Below are 21,666 nucleotides of genomic sequence, written 5' to 3'. Positions count from 1 at the left end.
ACCGAGAGCCCAAAATGTGTGCCACACGTTCCTGCAAACTTCTTAGTCACCTCTAGTAACAAGGAGGTCGCTCCCCAAGAGGGCACATCTCTTTGACCTTTGAAAAGTCTCTCACAGCTATTGAGTCCATGTGGGGGAGCAGACAGGACTTGGGAGAAAACCAAGAGGAGGGCACCCCCAGGAGCTGGGCTCCAAATCATCACAGATGGGAAGGCAGAGTGAGGCTGCTCAGAGAGCATGGGACCAGGGGTCTCAGAAAGCAGCTTCCAGCATTTCCCCAGAGCAAGTGGGGAAGGTTGTTGGTGGTCCCACTCCAAACTGTTCAACTCTTGGGAAAGTTTCTGGCAGAGATCAGAAAAAAAGCAGTAAGGGCTTGGAGCAGGGGCCCATGCGACCCTTTCCCCGCCTCCACTGATGGGCCCGGGCCAGGAGGCGGCTTCGCTCAGGAGACCGCTATTGTCTCTCTGCCGGCTCAGCGGAGTCCTATTCAGGCACTATTTTTGGCCCGGGAGGAAGAGGAAAAGAAAGCAAAGAAAGGAGTTGCTGTTCTCTGGTGGAACCTTTGCCTGTAATGGATTTGGGCCTGCTGGGCTCGAGAAGGCAGCCACTGTTGGATCACAGGATCTTGTGCATAAAAGAAGCTGGGGAGCACAGATGACACCCCAGCATTTTACACATACTTGGTGATCACTTGCTCAGAGCAACAGAGGCAAAGTATACCAGGTCCCACCTGTGGTCACTGTGATCATTAAAGTTTGGTGTCCACGTGGCTGGAGCAGGGTTCTCAGTGGTTTAACCATTAAGATGTAGTCTCACCTCCATGATGAGCCCTAACATGATAAAATCAACCCCGTGATTCATCTGACTGATCCGATGTAAACATCCAATGTGTTGCAAATCCTCACTTCTGTGATGTTACTGAGATAAGATGCAATCTGCAGGATTCAGCATTAGGTATTTTGAGCTGATCTCCGTTTGAGATATCAAAGGAGAGAGAAGTGAGCAGAGAAAGAGGGACCTGCAACCACCAAGAAAGCTGAGTCTAAAATGGAGTGCATCCTTTGGACTGTGAAATGTCTAGATCCAGGGGAAGATTGATACTAAGACACATGGAGATCTCCAAGGAATGCCAGGTCTACAGATGCTGAAACACGACAAGGACCTTTCCCCAGAGCTGGGATTCTGACTTCAGACTTCTAAGAAGCCTTCTAAACTATGAGAGAATGCATTTCTGCTTGTTAACGGCATCCACATGTGGTATCTCTGTTATACCAGCAGCACTAGAAAACTAAGACAGTTACCAGGCATTCACACACTTGTAATAATACAAATACGACACTAGTCCATTGCCACCCAGAGCCAAGTTTCCAGCAAAGAGATTTGTCATTTTCTCTTTCACTTAACACCCAAAACAGTCCTGACCAAAGTTAACACTGTTGTTAACAGCTGCCAAAGTGGGTCCCTGAATTACTGCAACCCTATGCACAATTGAAAGCAACACTGTCCAATTCTGCACCATTCCCATGATCAAACTGCTGTGGTTCATGGGATTTTCACTGGTTGATTTTCAGAAGCAGATCACCAGGCCTTTCTTCCTAATCTTAGTCTGGAAGCTCCACTGAACCCTGTCCAACAACACAGCAACATACAGGCTCCACCTGACAGACAGATGGTGGTTGCTCATGAGGAACATTCGCCAGGAATCGAACCCAAGTTTCTGAATGAAAGGCAAGAATTCTGCCACCGTACCACCAATGCCTGTGGAAGAGGGGAGTGGTGGTGGTAGTGGTGGGGGGACTAAAACAACAAAAAGCAATTCTGACTCATACTCACCCTAAAAGATAGAGTAGAATTGCTCCATAGGGTTTCCAAGACTGCAAATCTTTATAGTTTCATCTTTTTCCCACAGAGTGGCTGGTGGGCTTGAACCACCAACCTTGACGTTAGCGGTCCAATGCTTAGCCCATGGCACCACCAGGGGTCCTTAAAAGGGGGATAGGAGTCCTGGTGTAGCACTGCTGACCACAAGTTCAGTGGTTCAAACCCATCAGCTGTTCCTTGGAAACCCTATACAGGGTTGTCATGTGTTGGAACCAGTAGCAGGGATCAAAAATTACAAGGCATATGCTGTAAGTCAGATGTTTGAAGCTTTGGGCAGCATGACCGCCCAAATGACAAGCTAGTGGCCCTCTCTGCTCCTTCCCAGCCCACCCCTTGCCCACACTGACCAAGTACAATCACTGTCCTCAGCCCACCTCAAAGCCTTCACACACACTTATCCCTCAGCATGGTACATCCTTTCCAGGACCCCTCCCTTGGCTAGCTTCTTCTCACACCTTCACTCAAATGTCCCACCCTCCAGGTAGCCTTCCCTGACCATCCAAACAAAGTTAGCTTCCCACCCACACCCCACCCCTGTCAGCTTGTCTTATTATCATCACAGCGCTTCATGCTGCTTTAAATTACCCTGCTGTTGCTTACTGGGTATCCATTTCCCAATGTTTGCTCTGTCTTGTCAGTCTTGTTCACCACTTGTATTTCTAGTACCTTGTACGTAGTCCAAACCAAACCCACTGTCTTTGATTCCAACTCATAGCAAAACGATATAGGGTTTCTGAAGCTCTAAACCTTTCTCCCTTAGAGTGGCTGTTGGGTTTGAACTGCCAACCTTGTGATTAGCAGTCCAGTGCTTATCCTAAAGTGCCACCAGTTCTCCTTTGGTATATAGTAGATGCTCAATAAGTACGTGTTGGATAAATGAATGTGAGAGACAATCTAACTCAGGTTCCGTGGGTCCCAGTAGGAGTCAGTGTCTGATGCCGTGGTTCTAACACTAAAGTGTCACTCAGGGTCAGGGGCCTCAGCACTGAGCCACCTTCTGCTAGGAGCTCATCCAGAGAAGAGTTCCCATGACATGCACAGCCTGAGAGCAGGAACAGGAGCTGACACTCCAGCCTAACTGCCCCACTGGAGGGTCTCAGTCCACCTGGAGAAGGTTCTGAGAAGTCCTGCGGTATAGAGGCCGGCAGCCCACCTTTTCCGAAACGCACAGAGCTACAGATACACTTCTAAAGATGCCATCTGCACTCTGTGGGCCACACCCTGAAAGCCTACTTCCATTGCTCCTGCAGCCCAGGGCCAAGAGGACCAGAGGGAGGGGCATGGTCAGGGAAGATGGGCCACTGCCCACAGCTGCAACCTCTGGGCTCCCTGTGGGCGCTCCAAGGTGTGGCAGGAAGGGGACATGGTATCTGTAATCAGGGGAGACTTAGGGTCTAGGAACCTGGGACTAGCCTGCGGAAACTCCCGAAGAAGGGTTGGGGCAGAGAAGGGACCCACATTGGAGCACAAACCTCTTACAAGTCACACAGCCGTCTGTGAGAAGGTACCGGATTCCCACTTTACAGCTAAGGAAACTGGGACTCCAAGAGGAGAAGCTGCTTGCCCAGGGCCACTCAGCTGGTGAACTGAATTGAAGCCTGGCTTGTCCAAGCCGTGGTCAGTGCTGCCACCGTTGCTCTGCATGTCCCCATCCTAGAATCTCCACAACATGGAAGTAAGAACTGTCCACTCTACAGAGGTGGGCATGGGAACCCAGGGGGACTCACAGCCCACCAGTGAGGGACAGACCACTCCCTGATCCCTATTAGGGGAACTGAGGTGGGACTCGGTGTACTGACATCTGCCGCAATGTCTCTATGGTCAGGGACCAGCTGTCCTTTAGGATTAGCAATCCCCAGGTCAGCCAGCCTGGCCCCAGCTGAGGAGCTGAAGACCAGAGCCTTCCCATCTGGTCAAGGTGTCTCAAAGGAATCAGGGCCCCACTCTGGGCAGCATGACTACCCAAATGACAAGCTAATGGCCCCTAAATGCTCCTCCCACCACATCCACCTCTTCCCCCCACACTCACCAAGTACAGCCACTGTTCTCAGCCCACCTCAATGCCTTAGCACACTCTTTCCAGGACCCCTCCCCTGGGTGGCTTCTTCTATACCTTCACTCAAATGTCCTGCCATCCAAGCAAATTAGCTTCTCAAACCACCACTCCCTTCCACATCAACAGGCATGCAACAGGCGACACTGAGCCTGGGACAAGTACAGCTCTGAGAAAACAGCATACAACGATCCCTCCAGGCCCCTCCCTCTGTCCCAGGCCTCCAGTGCAGCAAACTGATGTCAGCAGGTGTCGTGGAGGGAGAAGCGTCAAGGTATCAGTGACACCCATGATAAGAGAAAGCAAGTGCAGAACCAGCTCCCTGATTTGGGAGGTGAACGCTCCACCCCTTACTGGCCTCTCTGATGAGTCCATGGTACCCTGTGGGGCAGCCATCCAACTCATAGAATCTGCACATCCACCAGCAGCTTCCTGTACATGTGACCAGCTGGTACTAGTGATGGAAGCCCAGGCATGGTGGCAGGCAAGGTGATGGAAGGGCCACCTGCCCACAAGCACTGTCTGATACCCCAGGAACAACCTGCATGCTGCTGAGAGCTTTACCCACTGGGGAGAAAGCTGGAAGTGGAGGTCTCTCTCCGCTGAACCAGTAAAACTCAGGGCTGACAGGAACTGGAAAGAGCCCACCTGAGGCCTGAGTTTCCACCGCAATTCCCTGAACAAGCGAAGCTCACTACCTTGGTTAGGAATACCGTTCTGGGGTACTTACTGCCTGGCTGGCTGGGGACCAAGGTCCTGCTTCGTCATCTGTGAGACGAGGCTGGATATTCAAGTCCCAGCCAAGAGTGACCAAGAGTCTTTGTGGGCAGTGGCGGTCTGCACACAAGAAGGGGGTGTCTGGGTCATGACTGCCCCTCACCCTCCCCCAGCCTGACACATACTCAGACTATGACACAGTCCAGGGGCATGGGCAGAGGGCACCGGGTCCAGTGACTCAGCCACCCAGGGGTGACCCAGCTCCTGAGGTTACCCCTCACACATGTTGCCATCAAGGCAGGTGAGTCTAAGCAGTTGTCCCCCTGCCATATGGCCAGAGAGCCAGGGGCCAGCTTCAGAGCCACACCCTGAGAGCCAGACTCAGCTGGGGGCCCACAAGGGGTCGGCCCCTAGTCACACCCCCAGGAGCCCAGAGAACTCAGCCCCAGCAGAGCTCAAGCCCAAATGTCTTCTCTAGGCCCAGGACAGTTACCAAGCAGGCCAGGGCAGGGGAGACCCCAGGCCACCTAGAAACTGCCCAGGCTGGACAATACCTCAGATCCAGCCCCCACTGGGTGGGCATGGCCAAGGGGACTGGTGATCTTCCCAGGATCAACTCCATGCCAGTCCCAAGAGAGGGGCTTGGTGTAGCCCCCAGAGAGTAACAGCAGCACTTTGCTAAGTGCCTAAGACCTAGAGCCTCAGTTAGCCCTCTCAGGATGCCATTACCAGCCTAATTTTTAAGATGAGAAAAGGAGGCAAAGAAAGGGTAAGCTATTTGCCCAAGTGAGCTAGGGGTGAAGAAGGAAAAGTTCTGGGACAGTTGGAGGTGGAGTCTTCTGCTCTTGAATTTTACATCGTGTCGCTGTCTCAAGTTAATTCTTGCGTGGACTCTGAGACTTAGGCATCTCCAGTCCCACTTGAAAGTCTACGTAATGAGACTTAGAGAGAAATGAAGCAATTGCTAATGGATTTGACCCTGAGGATTAAATCTTCAGCTGAGCTGATGGAAGACTTCTCAAAGCTACTCGTTGCTCTAAGTGCCTACTTTGCAACAATGACTGCCCTAAATTTCACCAGCAACTGTGCAAGGAATAGTATTATCTTAACCTTACAGGAGAGGAAACTGAGGCCCAGAGAGGTCAAGACCTTTTTCAGTGAAATGCAACCCTCCCAAGTCCATTTGCTTTTCCCTCCCCCTTTCTCCACTAGGTCCCTGTGGTTGCTGTTAAATGCAGTTGAGTAAGTTCCAATTCATAGCAACTCTGTATAGGCTTTCCAAGGAGTGGCTAGTGAGTTTGAACCTTGTGGTTCAAATCAAGCTTGCGGTCCAGTGCTTATCCTACAGCACCACACCAGGACTCCTATGAGGTTCCTGGATGATACAAATGCTCTCAGCTGCTAACTGAAAGGTTAGCGGACAAGTCCATTCAGAGGAGTCTTGGAATAAAGGCCTGGCTGTCTACTTACAAAACTCAACCACTGAAAACTCTACAGTACTGTTCTTATGGTACACACCAGGTCACCATGGTCAAAATGGACCACACAGCAACTGGTGTCCCTCTCTGTGGGCCTGGACAAGGCAGACCTGGGCTTCTGGGAGGAGGACGGGCAAGGTGGGGCCCGAGGATGGGAGAGGTGGGGAGCAGATTCTGGAACAGGAAAGAGTCTAAGAGGTGGTGGATGTGGCTTGACGATTTCACTGTTGCTCGATTTGGAGTTCACTTCAGTGGCCCTGAGCTGGGGAGCCAAGCTGGAGCCGGAGAGCCTTTCAGGGGACAGGAACCTGGCTATCTCCCACTTACACAGAGACGCCTGTCCACTGTGCCAGGATGCTCTGCCAGCTCTGCCAAGGCTGAGCTTGTTTCTCTGCCCAACATTTCCTGAAACTGCCAAGTACACCACAAACCGCCAGAGCAAATGCCAACCCTGGAGCCCAGCACCTACCACACCTTCCCTCCAAAGCACAATCACACCAGGAAAGGGCTGGGGCTGGGGCCCACCAGTGTCCCAGGGGGCAAGAAGGACTTCCAAATTATTGCAAAAGGGACTGTGCCTTTATGGGCCTCAGTGTGTCCATCTGTCCAATGGGAGAGATAATAACAAAGTCTAACATTTACTTGGAATCTCTCGGTGATGAAAAGGTTAATGTGCTCTGACGCTAACTGAAAGACTAGCTTGAAGTCCACCTAGAGGTGCCTCAGAAGAGAAGTCTGGTGATCGGCTTCCAAAACTCAGCCACAGAAACTCCTATGGCGCTTAGTTCTACTCTGCTACACATGGGGTCACCATACATCAGAGCCAATTCAATGGCATTGGTTTTTGTTTGTTGGTTTGTACATTGACATGGGCCCAATACTATTGTAGAAGGTTTGCTAGATGAACTCCCTTAATCCTCATACGAATTCCCTGAAGTAGGTTCTGTTCCCAAAACCAAAACCAAGACCATGCCCATCAAGTCGATTCTGATTTATGGTGACCCTACAGTCACAGTCTTTCAGTTAGCAGCCAAGCACTTAACCTCTGTGCCACCAGAGCTTCTTAGTGATAAGATTAAAAAAATCAAAACCCCCTGCAGTTAAGTCGATTCCAATTCACAGCTACCCAGTAGGGTGTGGTGTTTCCGAGTCTGCAGTCTCTACACCGCAGACTGCCACATTTTCTCCCATAGAACAATTGGTGGGTTCCAACCTCAGACCTTTCAGTTAGCAGCTGAGCATTTAACCACTGCTCCACCAGGACTACTTAAGGTATATTGCTGTTAAATTCCATCGAGTCGGTTCCAACTCATAGTGACTGTGTATAGGGTTTCCAAGGAACAGCTGGTGAGGTTGAACCACCAAACTTCAGTTCAAACCAATCTTCCAGTATTTCTGCTAGAGCGCCACACCAGGACTCCAAGGCACTTTTGTTGTTGTTAAGTGCCGCCTTGTCGGTTCTGACTCATAGCGACCCTGTCTAGGATTTCCAAGGAGCAGCTGGTGACACTGTTGGTACCCACTTCTTACAAACCAGAAGGAGCCCTGGTGGCACTGTAGGATAAGCATTTGACTGCTAACCACAAGGTCAGCAGTTCAAACCCACCAGCAGCTCCTTGGGAGAAAGGTGAGGCTTTCTGTTCCTATAAAGATTTGTTGTTATTACTAAGTGTCATCAAGTCAGTTCCAACTCATAGCGACCCCGTGTCAGGTTTCCGAGGAGGAGCTGGTTTGAATGGCTGACTTCTTGGTGGGCAGTCCAGTACTTCAGAAACCTTATGCAGGTCCCTATGAGTCGGAATCAACTTGATGGCAGTGGGTGTAGTTTGAGCTTTTATAGATGAGGAAACTGAGGCACCTGCCAAGGTCACACAACCGGAGAACAATAGATTCTCCCCAGGCAAGCCAGCCTTGCTTTCCCAGTGGGCTCTGTTACCTGAGAGGTACATGACTGGGCAGTGGTAGTGATGGGGCTCAAGACAATGTTATATGCCCCCCAATGCCCAGCACAGTGCCTGGCCTGCCCAAAGAGCACCCTCCCCACTGAAGGGGGCAGGAGAGCACATGGACCAGACCCTAGTCTGGAGTTTCTCCCTGAGAGCCTTTTCAGCCTCAGTGTCCTCATCTGTGAAGTGGACATATCAGCAGCACCTGTCTCACAGGAGCAAGCATGAGGACAAAGCCCTGAGCTCAGGGCCCTGCATGCTCAAGGTCAGAGAAAGCCTGGACATACTCTAGCCCAGGCCAACCCACCAAGGAGTTTGGGGCTTGGTCCACCTTGTGGTAAGGTGGGCTGGCACTGTGCAGTGGCCAGAAAACGTGTCTCCCAAGTCTCTCCCCTCATCCTTACCCCACTTTCCAGCAGCCCAGACCTGACCCCAGAATCTGCGGGGCTCCTTGAGGAACCCCATGAGAATGGAACAGAGGAAGGTGCCAAAGTCTTAGCCAAGTGATCATTCTGGAGGAAGCAGGCTGGGGCTATTGAGGCCCAGCCAGGGCCCTGCCTCCACCCCATCTGAGAAGTCCCTTTGTGCCAATCCTGTCCCGCCTCCCATTTGCCATCTGCCTGGTCCCTGGGGTCCCCGTCACCCTTGGCTGTGGGTTTGCTCATGTGATGCCCCCATCTGCTGTGAGTCAGAAGGCGGGTCCACAGTGAAACCCCCAAGGAGGGGGGCCCTGCTTGGGCACGAGTCATGGAGGAGGGGCAGCACAAAGTGTGGGGCTGAATCTACTTCTCTCTCACCCCCTAGACGGGACCACTGCCTCCTCTGTGGCCTCACAGGACCCTGCCCCCAACTCTTCACACCTACAACAAGATCGCCTCCGTTCATGCACCCCTAAAACAGGTACAGCGCCCACCACCCATACGCAGTTCCTGCTGAGGATAGAGGTACCTGGGCCTGGCTCAGCTAGGGTGCAAGTGGTGGGGGTCCCATCAGGCTGTCCCTGCCCTCTCCCACATCTAGCCTTTGCCATGCCAGGTCCCTGTTAGGAAGGTCATTGCCTCCCCACCGCCCCCTCCCAACACACACTCACAGACCAGCTCTGCAGCCTCTCCCACCTGCTACAAAACTGCCCCCCATACACAAGCCTCAAGACCACCAGGACAACCCACATAACAAATCTGCCCTCCACTTCTGGCTGAGGTTGCAGCCTGGCTACCAGTTCCCCCATAGCACCCTCCTGGCCTGGGAGCTGGTCCTCATACCACGCCTTCCCCTACAGAGCAATTGGTGCTGCTGGCCAGCACCTAGTGCCCGCAGGTGACCGGGGCCAGGGCTCCAGTGCACTCCCACACTCCACTGCTCTTGTTCCTCATCATTTCCCAAACTGCACACTTTCCTCTGCCTGGAATGCCCTCCCTCCTTCACCCTCCTGTACAGGGACCTCAGCCTGTTTTGAGCCAGGGCCAGCCGTGCTAGGTGAAGGTCAGAATGCATACTCCAAACCCCTCTTCCACTGCCAGCCCCTTCTTTGCAGCCCCAGTCTGATCTAGACAGACCAAACACCTAGCACCCACCCTACCCTCCCACTTACTCCTCCACCAGCCCACCACCACCATCACCACCGTTCTCCCAGCCCAGCCGAAAAGCCTTCTGAGGGCTCCTCAGGTCCTTCCAAATCTCCATTCTTAGCACATTCATCAGTCTCACATCCTGTCTGGTGTGTGTCCCGACACAATGAGATGTGCTGACCAGGATGAGCCCAGGGCATTGAAACTAGTGGCAACAGTGCAGGCTGCCTGGCACAGTCTCTCCCGAACTTGCCTCGGGAGGTGTCCTCCGCCACCAGTCCCATCACAGCCAAGCCCCAGGACCACGGGAGGCAGGGCAGCTAATCTCACCACACACACACACACACACACACACACACACACACACACACCCATTTCACAGCTGGAGCAACTGAGGCCCCGAGAAAAAGGCAAGGCAGGCTGGCTACAGGAGTGCTATGGCCAGTGGGGCTTTGCAGCTCAGGTCCCTGGAACAAGGGGCAGGGTCTGGCCCCGAGAGCTTGTACCGCTCTGGCCATAGGCAGGGAAGACCCCACAAGACTTCTAGCCTGGGCACTGAGGAGCCAACTAGCAGGTGGGGACTTTCATGGACTAAAGCTGCCCCTTCTGACTGTGACCTGACCCCAAGGAACAAACTTCTGCTCTCAAAGCATCCTGCAGGGAAGAGATAGGGGGCTTGGCTCTAGGTCTCAGCCACCCCTGAGACAGTACTGGGCATACAGTAGGGGCTCAATCAATGTTTATATGAATAATTTCCTTGGCTTCCTGAAGGAACCACAAAGCCTCCTACCAGCTCCCTGAACCCCAGGTTAGAACTGCTCTAGGGTTGGGGGGACAGCTCCGTACCCCATCTCACCTCAATTCCATCTGTGTGTACCCTCCCACTGGGAGACCCCCACTCAGCAGCACTCTATAAAGGAAGCTAATTGGGAGGGGAAATGTTGAAATAAGGTGGGCACTATTGTGACATCAGGGTGGGCAGGTCCTATCAGTCATAAGCAGACGGCGTCCTGAGGTCTGGTTGTTAACCGGCAAGGGATTTGCTGGGCCCCCAGCCTCTCCTTCCTCACCTATCTGTCCCCAGTTCCCAGGCCAGACCCCACTGCCTGACCATATCCTCCCACAGCTAACGAAGCAACGAGCCATCCCTGGTTCAGTTGGGAATGTGAACTCAGCTCCCAGGGAAGCCACAAAGATGCCACCTTACGGCACATCCTCGCTCCCACGTCAATCTCTGTCTCTCTAGACGATTCTTCACCCATAGACTTGCTGTGTGATCTTGAGGCAGCCACTTGCCTTCTCAGTGCCTCAGTCCTCCCATCTGTCCAGTGGGCGCAAGAGTGGACCCCAGAGAGCAGATCTGCCATTTTGAACCTCAGTTTCCCCAGCTAACAAATGGTCAATGATTCTGAGATGTCCCAGTCCTCTTAGACTCCATGCCCTTCCCAGACATTTCCTAGTACATGTACCTCCAATTCTAGAGACCACCCCCATACACAGCAACACCCACCTGGGCTTGATCTCACCAATGTACCTCCTAATCCCCTCCCAATTCTCTATTTCACCACTCTTGCCTTCTGCTCACCAGCCACACACACTCAATCCCTCCTCCTTCCTGCTGTTGAGCCCCTGGTGCCTGGTGCCAGGTAGAGTATCCTGCGTGGGGTCAGGTGGCTGGACCACCTTTCAGGCTTACCCAGTGCGAACCGGTTCCACGGCCATGGGAGGTGGTGAGCCATGGAGGTTCCAGCCCCTCTCCTGCAGCAGGGCAGGGCAATCCGCCTGTGAGGAGCTGGGGGAGGAGCCAGTGTGCTGGGGGGACGCCCCCTGCTGCCCAGCTTAGCTCCTCCCTTCCCCAGGAGCTGGGCATGACTGATGCTACATGACTCACGATTTCTCTGAGGGGGGCAGGGGTGAGAGCTTGGAGGCAGTGACCCTGGGGGATGCCCATGACTCAGCGCCCAACATGAGGGAACCTCAGCCTCACCCCATCCTGGCAGACAGGTACCAGACTTCCTAAGCGTGGGCCAGGGGTACTGCTGCCACTTCCCTGGGGCTGCTCTCCCCCTGAAGTCCCCTCAGAGGCCAGGGTTGCCACAGCAACAGACCATCTGATGCTGCCTCCACCCCCAGGCCCAGCTGACAACTGTCCCTTCCTGAAGGAGAGTCCAGCTTCTTGGCTGGACAGGAGCGGGTGCTGACTGGCAGAGCGGAAGGCATGCTGGGTAAGGGTTAAGCAGCCTGGCATGAGGCCAGCTCGGCCACGCACAGCGGTGGACTGGACTAGCGCCCACACTCTGAGACGTAGGTAGTCTGACCAGCAAAGCGTCCTTCTCAAGGCCCCCCAAAGAACACATACCTTCAACACTCTGAGATCCCAGGGGCTTGTAGAAATAGTCTCCCTTAATCTGTCTGCTAGGCCAAAGAAGAAACCGAGGCACAGGTGAGCAATCATTCCTGTGGCTTCAAAAGCTCAGAGGAAATTTTTGGAAATGGGCCAACACCCTCATCCTCCTCTGGCCAACCGTCCCTATCACCCACTGCCTCCCATTAAGGTTCTCATGCCTTTCTGGAAGCTTCAGACAGACTCAATTACCCTGTGGTCTTCCCTCACCCCTCCAGCATGGATAAATAATTCCCAAGTCACAAGGTGCTGTGTGGATTTCACAACATAATGCTAGTGCCTGATGTCAGCCACAATAATAACTAATAATTATAATGACTACATTTGCTGGCCATTTACTACATTCCAACCTCTGTGCTCCCTCCCAACACCTCTATAATGCCCTGGGCAGTGGCCAGGAGTAAAGCATGCTGGTCAAATCAGTGCCTGGCACTTGGTAAGCCCTTGATAAATATTCGATGCAAAGACGATAATGAAGGGAGAGGACCAGGAGAAAATTAGTCCAAGGTCACACAGCTGGGAAGTGGTGGAGTTGGGATGGAGTCCAGGCAGCCTGGCTCCGTAGTGACTGTCCTAGCCACTCATAAATCCAACCTCCCTAACCCTCCTGCACGGGGCCTGGGCAAAGCAGATGCTCTGGGAACTTTAGTTCCTTTATGGCTCTCAGGAATCTACCTTCTAATAGAGGGTCTCCTGAAGTTACACGGAGGGGGCATGAATGGAGGCATTAGTGTCACAAACCATTAAACGCTCTACTAGCCAAAGGGGTGTGGTTCAAACCCACCCAGAGGTGGTGTGGAAGAAAGGCCTGGCTTCCACAAAGATGGCTGTTGCTGTTGTTGCTAGCAGTTTGTTCCGACTTATAGCAACCCAAGCAACAGGGTAGAACTGTCGCATAGGGTTTTTCTTGTAGAGGAAGATCACCAGGCCTTTCGCCCACAGAGCAGTTGGGTGGGTTTGAACCACCCATCTTTCCATTAACAATCAGTCAAGAAGATCCCAGGGAGCAGTGTTACTCTGTAACACGTGGAGTTGCTATGAGTTGGAACAGGCTCGAAGGCAATGAATTTGGGTTCTTTCGTTTAGGAGGCCAGGGAGTCCTGAAGGTGAAGTTGTCCATCTGCCCTAACGTAGGCAGCAGGGAGGAGGAAGGCAGCAAAGGCTTCTGGGTGCAGGGAGTGCCCTGAGGCTGGTGCGTCCAGAGAGCAGAGCTGTGTTCTCCAAGGGAACAGCCCATTGTCCAGGTGCCCAGCGCAGGTAAGCACCATGTGCACTCACCTACCTCAGGCTGGCTGCTTCACCATCAGTGGGCACCCACTTATTGCCAAGGGCAGGAGAGACTAGAAGTGAGTTTCCAGACAAGAATCGGGACTCCCTGACCTGCTATGTGCTCTGGGCAAGTTGCCACCCATTTCAGCCTCAGTTTCCCCAAGATCTGTTCTGCAAGACCCTGCTGCTATTAGCTGGGGCAGCCTCAGCTGTCCCCAAGGGCCAGGCTGGCAGGGCAGCTGTCCTCCCACCCACCCAGCACAGAGCAGGTGGGCCAGCAGGGCACAGATGGAGAGCCGGAGGCATCACTGTCTGCAGCTACAGAGACTGGACAAGCTGGACACCAAGAGAGGGACCCAGAAACCTGAAGCCAGCTGCCACTGTGACCACGTCGGAAAGGCCTGTAGGGCAGTCTGACCAGGACAGCTTGCCAAGACACTGACCGCCTCTCAGAGACCTACTATGTGCTGGGCACGGTGCCCTGCTCCAGAGGCAGCAGATCCTAGCTCTGAGTAGTGTACACTGGGAGATGAGCCACCAACAGAGGGCTCCGGGAGTCAGAGAAGAGGGACCAAACACATTATTATTATTACTATTATTATTATTAAACCCTGGTGGTGCAGCAATCAGGCTTTAACTTAACAAAAAATTGGCTATTCAAATCTTCCAGAAAGAGCGATCTGATAATCTTGCTTCCGTAACGATTACAGCCTTGGACACCCTATTGGTCAGTTCTACTTTTGTCCTGGTGTGGTGCTGTGGGTTAATGCACCAGACTGCAAAGTCATTTGAACTGCAAGGTCAGAGGTTCAAGCTCACCAGCTGCTCCTCAGAAACCCTATACAGGGTCACTATGGGTCGGAACCGACTTGACGGCACTTAACAACAAACAATAACAATTCTTGTTCTGGAGTCCTGGTGTGGCACTGTGGGTTAATGTGCTGGACTGCAAGGTCGACTCGAACCATAAGGCCAGTGGTTCACATTCACCAACCGCCCCTCGGAAACCCTACACAGGGTCGCTATGAGTCGGAACCAACTCGATGGCACTTGACAACAACAACAACAACACTCTTGTCCTGGTGTGGCACTGTAGCATTAGCACTGGACCACAAGATAGGTTTGAACCACAAGGTCAGCAGTTCAAACTCACCAGCTGCTCCTCAGAATCCCTATACAGGGTCACTGTAAGTGCTGTCAACCGACTTGACAGCACTTAACATAGGGTTGATATGAGTCAAACACAGTTCAATGGGAGTATCTTGGGTTGGGTTTGGATGTATCTGTTAATGGCTGCAGTATCCGGAGTGTTTATCTTGCAAAATCATCTGCTTTGTGTGGATCATTCTCATTTCATCCTCCTACTCCTGTAGTTTGAGTACCACTAGTATTTCTGTAAATGGCTGGGCTTCAAGATGTGTGTTGTTGTTGTTGCTATGTGCCTTGGAGTCGGTTCTGACTCATAGCGACCCTGTATAGGGTTTCTGAGGCTATAAATCTTTACAGGAACAGATAGTCTCATCTTTCTCCCACGGAACATCTGGTAGTTTCAAGCTGCTGACCTTACGGTTCACAGCCCAATTCATAACAGCCCAATTCATAACCACTATGCTACCCCTAAGCAAATACCTTCGAGGTGTCAGGCCCTTGAGGCGGGGTGTGGCAGAGGCAGGGTTTGAACCAAGTATGTTGGCTCCAAAGCCCCTGCTGGGTCTTGAAGGAGGAGGAGGGGATTTCAATAAGCTGAACAGGCAGGAAAAGTGGTCCAGGTAGATGGAGCAGCACACACAGAATGAAAGGGTGGGGACATGGGTCCATGCTTGGAAGCAGGTGGGATCTAATTAGAGGAGTAGGGGGCAGATTCTGAACAGTTTTGAAAGCATGGAGCCTGAGGTTTAATCAGAGGCATGGGGAGCAGGGGAATGTTTTGAATAAAATGCAAGTGCTCAAAATGCAATTCACAGACCTTAGAATGTGCTGGAAGCCCAGGGCCTCAGGTCAGCCCTGTTGTTAAGTGCCATTGAGTTAGTTCTGACTCATAGGGGTTCCATGGAGCGGCTGGTGAGTTTGAACCACTGATCTTGCAGCCCAATCCCACCTTCCAGTCAAGTGCTTATCCTACAGCGCCACACCAGGACTCCCTAGCCCTGCTGAGTCCGAATATGCATTTTAACAAGCTGCCCAGCTGAGAAGTGTACACTGAAGTGTTAGGTACCCTGGTGTAGATGCCAGGGGGGTATACCTGCAGCTGGGTGGAGGAGCGGAGGAAGAGGTAGAGGGGAGGGAGAGGCTGGGAAGCAGACTTTAATCCAAGCTGTGACCCCACCCCACCCCTGACATGGGAAGACTGGGGAAGGGGAAGAGGAAAGAAAATGCCATCAGCTGTCAAGGTTGGGGGTGACAAGGGAAGAAGCTGACCTTGGCCACAGTGGACTGAGGGTGTCTTTGGGAAAGGCAACTGAGAATGTGGAGTGAGGAGCTGGGACCCCCAGACCCAGAGAAGGCTGTGTAAACACTACAGACTGGGAACAGAAGCCAGGTGGGGTGGGGGACACAGAAGGTCAGACAACAGAAAAGGACAGAGGAGAGAGGGCTACTCTGCTTTCAGGCCACCTCACCTACCACACCGGGACAATGACAGTGCCACCTACTGGGCAGATTACTTGAGGTCACATACTTGAAGCTCACAGTTTGGATTTGCCCCAAATGAGTGTCCCTACATGTTTGCCAGGCAGTTTTCAGAGCAGCCTGCAGCAGACACGAGATGGGATCACTAGGGGGAGGGAGGAGACCCAGGAGAATGGACAGAGCATAGGACAGAGACCCGTGGTGGCCAGCAGGACAGAGGACTGGGCTAGAGGCAGGACACCTGGGGACTGGCAGGAAGCAGGAGGCCTGAGGGTGTGTGAGCCCTTTATGCCTGGTGGTCTCATTCTTCCCCAACTCTAATTCTCTGTACTAGCAGTTCGAATCCTGGCTCCTCCCCATACAAACTGAGGGACCTCATCAACCATTGTACACAGCATGGAGCACATCTGGGTGGTGGTGGTGTGCCACGGAGTTGGTTCCGACTCATAGCGGACCCTGCTTAGGGTTTCCAAGGCTGTAAATCTTTCTGACAACAGAAAGCCTCATCTCTCTCCCAAGGAATGGCTGACAGTTTCGAATTACTGACCATGAGATTAGCAGCCCAACTCGTAACCACTGCACTACCAGAGCTCCGCGTGCACCTGGGTAGATGTACACAGTGCTTAGAGGCTGGTCCTTACCACTGTTATGATCCGAAAGCTCGCAGGTACTAAAGGCCCAGCATTCAGGTTTGTGAAGCCTGTCTTTCCTCTTACACTTCACATCCTTGGGTCTGGATTAAATTGTGTCCCCTAAAATATGTGTTGGATGCCTAACTTCTATGCATGTGAATGAAATCCAGTTTGGAAATCGGATTCCTTTGTTATGTAAATTAACCGTGCCTGAATAGAAGCCGAGTGCTATGGAGATTCCAAGATTCCACCTCACAGTGACCCCATTGGACAGAGTAAAGCTGTTCCTCAGCATTTCCAAGACTGTCCGTCTTCACAGGAGCAGACACACTCATCCCTCACGCACAGCGACTGGTGGGTTTCAACCAACCAACTTGTGGTTAACAGTCCATTTCCTAACGCACAACGCCACCAGAGTTCCTTTACCTGAGTAGTGCTGTAGAGTCGGTTCCAACTGTCTGAGGAGCGGCTGGTGAGCTTGAACCTCCAACATTCACAGTTCAAAGCAACCTTGAATATAGAGTGAGTTCTAAATTAAATGACCTCTGACTTATCAGCAGAGCAGAAGAGACGCCGTAATGCACACACAAGGGGGTGGGGGACAATAGATGCCATGTGAGTACTGTCTACAAACCACAGAACCAAGCAACCCTCAGGACTACCTATAAGGAAGGAACCAACACAGCCAAGACCCTGATTTTGCACCTTTAACCTGCAGAATTGTGAGAAAGTAAATTTCTATTCTTTAAAGCCACTCGTGTTTGGTATTTCTGTTACTAGAAAATTAAGACATGCTCCCTTCAAACTAGTGATGATTGTTCCCATTTCACAGAAAGAGGACCATCCCAAAGCGATATGTGGTAGTAGAGTTGGGACTCGAACCCATATCCTGTGATCCAACCCACTTTCTCTGTTGCCAGTGCTTCTGGGCCACCTCCCTGCTCATTCCCGTGGGAAAGCCTCCTGCTCAGAGCGTGGGGGCAGCCGCAGACCCGTGATAACGCCATCGCCCTTCACACTTGCCCCGGGGCCCAGCGGGTATGGCATTGCCCATGTGACTCATCTACCCTCACAAAGGAAACAGTGTACCCTGTACCCTAGGCTTGCCTTCCCCACCCACTGCCGTCCCCCAGCCAGGGAGAGACTGTAGAACAAGAGCCACACTGGGCCTTTAACATGGGACAAGTCTAATGGAGAATCAAGTCTAGGCCTGGGCTGCCAGAGACTGGCACCAGCTCAGATGGTGAAATAAAGGGTCAGGGAAACAAGGAGGCAGAGACTGCCCAACTTCAAGCCTATTTTCCAAGCCCTTATTTGGAGCTCCAAGGACAGACTCTACACAGTTGACTCCCTGGGGAGGAGCATGCCTGGGTGTCCCACCCACATTTACCTGCATCAGGTTTCAAAAGCTCTGGGGCTTGTGGTCAGGGAAGAGACATTCCTTGGATCCCAGGTGGACTCCTGTGTCCACACCTGACCTCCAGCACTGGCCGCTCTCCTCCCTTCCCCCCTTAAGGTTCCAGACTGAAAGCTTATTCCCACCTACCTGTGTGCCAGGCAGTTGCCTTGGGTTTGCTCCCAAAACCGGACCAAGGAGGCCTTACCCCAGGAGGAGATTGAGGCTCAGAGGGAGGGGGACAGGCCAAGGTCACACAGGGTCTGACTTCCTCCCTAGTGCCCCCTCTGCTAGTTCCAATGGCACGTTGACCACATGCCAACAAGAAGTGGCCTTTGGCCCCTCCGAGACAGCCAGACTGACAGACATCTTCCATACCACCACCACCAGCAAGTTCCTGCCCCACGAGGAGGGTACCGTGGTGCAATTAATCCATTAAATAGAGTTCAGGCTGGCAAGGACTCTGAGATCATCCCCACTGACCCCTCAGAGGCGGGCACGCCTGGATGCCCAGCTGTCTGAGACAGAAGTTAGACAGGCCAGCCGCCCCTTCTCCTAGGCATGACGGAATGTCTGACCTTCAGTCCAACCCCTCCATGGGTTCCTGGCAGGAAGGTCAGATCCAGCCAGAACAGGCCTGGGAGGTCATTCTGGCCATGCCCCTGCTTCGCACCTTCAGAAGTCCCCGAGCCCAGAGCAAAGATGGGACACCTCTAACAAGCGCTCTCTACACCCCAATCACATGCCTGTCAGCCTGATATAATCTTGCAGAGGGAGGCAGATGCAGGGTGACTGGGTGCTCAGATGCCCAAGTTCCTCAGCTGAGTCCTTGCTGGACATTGGCCCCTCTCTGCGGCTCAGGGGATTGGAGCTCACTCAGTGGTCTGGCTGGAGTCTGCCCTCTGCTCTGAGGTAGTGCTGTCCCCTTCTCAGAACTGTCTCCTGGGAGAACCCCTGGTGTCCTGCTCAGAGGCAGCCTTGCCTGGGGAGATGCAGTGACTGCTCCACACTCCCTTGGACTCCTCCCAGCAGTGTTCTCAAGTCCTCCAAAAGCAAAGGTGGGCTCCTTCATCAAATTGTGCCCAATGTAAAATGGGGGATTGCTATTCTATCTTTGGGTGTCCTGTTGTCCTCCAGATTGGGTTCTCTTTAAAATGCAAATCCCCCAGCAGGCAGGAAGCAGAAGAGGGAGCATTCCTTATCCACTCCCTAACTAAATGAGAGGGACCAGACTTGGAATGAGGCCACCAGCACCCCCAGCCCAAAGGACAGCCCAACTTGTTGGCAATGTCGCAACAACTGTGCCCATCTGCCCTGGCCTGTAAGGTTTGGGTGGGAGCAGCTCAGTTAGATGCCCAAGACTTGAGCCAGGTGCTCCTAGTCAGTCAGGGAGACAGCATCACTCTCAGTCCAAGGGAAGCAGATGAGGCTCAGAGAGGTTTAGTAACAATCCCAAGGCGGCACAGCCAGTGCAAACAGACGTTTCATTTTGATGAAGATGACATTGTGCCATCTCACTTGACTGCCATGGGGTGTCCAGGGTCTTCTTCTCATGTAATCCTCATTCCTCACACCTACATACACACACACCTAAGCACACACCTACACATACACACGCGCATCACACACAGGTGCCAGTACAGAACTAGCTGCAGGAGACTCACCTGGGGACTCAGAAAAAGGATGTCATTCTTCTTATTTTGGTAATATAAGGGGCCGGATTTGGAAGGAAACTGTGGAAAGCACATGGAGATACCCCCAGAAGCATTGTCTTTTGCACGTTCCTTAGTCCCCACCATCAGGGAGCCCCCGGGGTCTCCCCCTAAGTGCTGGGGCGCAGATGGCTCAGAAGGCGTAATGGAACAATGGCAGCCCCTCATTAGCAGGGGCGCCTAATTAACAGCAGGAATGTGGGGGGCCCATTTGACTGCCCACACGCCCTAGGGAGCCAAGCTAGGAGAGGCAGAGCAGGCATGGCGCCAGCCTCCCACATCTGTCTGGCTGGCATGTGGGGCCCATGAGATTGGGTTTGCCTGGGCCCACCGGTCCAGTTCTGACTTTCAAACCACTGCTTTGGCCCATCTCCTCCACCATACTGGCCTGGGTTCCCCAGGAGTCAGTGTTCTCAGGCCTGTGTTTCCCGGGCCACCACTCAGGCATCACACCAGAGGAGCCAGGGCAGAGGAACCGTGACGGGACATGGTGGAAGGCCCTGTCCTTCCCACACTCACCAGGAAAGGCTGGCTTCTCCCTGTTAAAAGTCAAACCGCCCCGGCCAACCTGCTCCCAAACCGGTTTCCCTTGGGATCCCAGGAGGAAATAGACTCTAGGCACTAGGTGCCTGTCTCCCCACCCAGCCTCAGAGCTCACAGCCTGGCCTTGCTCTAAGTGCTCAGCGCTCCTTTTCTGAAGCAAATCTCATAGCCGGACAGTTTCCGGCACCTCAGATCACCGTGAGCACCCCAGGTCTCACTCTGCACTGCACAGGGAGCCCCTGGAACACCCAGGCCTCCAACTCCATCCCTCTTCCTGGAGATCACCCTGTGCAAGCAAGGGCCAGGCTTCTCACGCACACATATGTGCCCACACGGCACTGAACTGGACCTGAAAGGCAGCCAAGGTCAGCTGGACCAGGCTGGGAGCCACACCCCGCTGGCCTTTTCCACTTTTGTTCCCAACCCTAAACGGCAGGCAGCCTCTTACCTGTAGATCTGGGCCGGGCCCTCACCAGACTGTGCCGAAGCGGCCTCCTCCCCTTCCACCTCTTCCCAGGGTGCTCCGGCTCCCAGCCTGAACTTGTCCCAGTGGGCGGTTCCAGGTGAGGCTCCACCTGCCCAAGTGGCCCCAAAGCAGCGGCTGCCACCACCCTCTCTCATCCCTGACTTTCCCTGCAGGGTGGAGCTCGCTCTCTGGTTATTAAGGAACACACATACCCACATCCCTTTTCAGGGGCTTTCAGCATCACTACCTGGGGTGCCAGACTCCTGGTGTGGTGCTGCAGGATAAGTACTGGACTGCTAACCACAAAGTCAGCGGTTCAAACCCACCAGCAGTTCCTCGGAAACCCTATACAGGGTCACTATGAGTCAGAACTGACTTGACTGGTACTAAACAACAACCATCCAGGGGTGCTAGCTAACTGCCATGGGGGCTGCTGACCTATCCTGCTCCCAGGTGCGGCATGGGCTCTGCACCTCAGGGGGTCTTCAAGGCCATTGGGGGTGCTGAGAAAAACCACCTGAAGTCCTCCCCACCCCATCTCAATCTATCATCTGCCTGTTCTGTGAGTTCCCACCTGTCTCCTCCTGAGTTCAGGCCCTTGAGTCCCAGACCCAGACTTACCCACAGTATAAACAAGCAGGAGGCTAGGGGACAGGCTGGGGTAAGGGCATGAGGGCATAGTGCCTGTTTTTTTTGATGTCCAGCTTCCTGCAGGACACACTGGGGAAGAGGCAGACATGGGGCAGGGGCGAGGAGAGGAGGAAGAGGAGGCACAGAAGAGATGAAAGGGCAGGGGCCCAGGAAACACCCCTCCCAGCAACATGAACCCCTCCACTTGCTCACACCCCTACCTGCCTGACCCTTGACCCACCTCCAGGCCTCCCCTCATACCAGCAGTTCTCAAGGTGAGGGCACCCACTTCCCAGGTTCTGGTATGCTGTATGGAGGGAGGTTGCCTGCCCAGACATGCATG

The 21,666-nt window shown here is 53.2% G+C and overlaps 1 protein-coding gene across 1 annotated transcript in view; it reads right to left on the bottom strand.

Moving 5' to 3' along the window:
• The window catches only part of GPR56 (G protein-coupled receptor 56), a 40,193-nt gene extending 28,582 nt beyond the window's left edge, over positions 1-11,611 (bottom strand). The window contains exons 1-2 of the mRNA XM_006863622.1: positions 11,535-11,611; positions 11,340-11,435 (exon numbers count right to left, since the gene is read on the bottom strand). Coding sequence (XP_006863684.1) covers positions 11,340-11,435; positions 11,535-11,611 — 173 coding nt within the window. The remainder of the gene's footprint in view (positions 1-11,339; positions 11,436-11,534) is intronic.
• Between the last annotated feature and the right edge of the window lie 10,055 nt (positions 11,612-21,666).

Source organism: Chrysochloris asiatica, unplaced genomic scaffold (assembly GCF_000296735.1).
Source record: "Chrysochloris asiatica unplaced genomic scaffold, ChrAsi1.0 scaffold00055, whole genome shotgun sequence".
Lineage (NCBI taxonomy): Eukaryota > Metazoa > Chordata > Mammalia > Afrosoricida > Chrysochloridae > Chrysochloris > Chrysochloris asiatica.
Note: the sequence above shows the minus strand (reverse complement) of the source record. Positions and strands in the feature narration are given on the sequence as shown.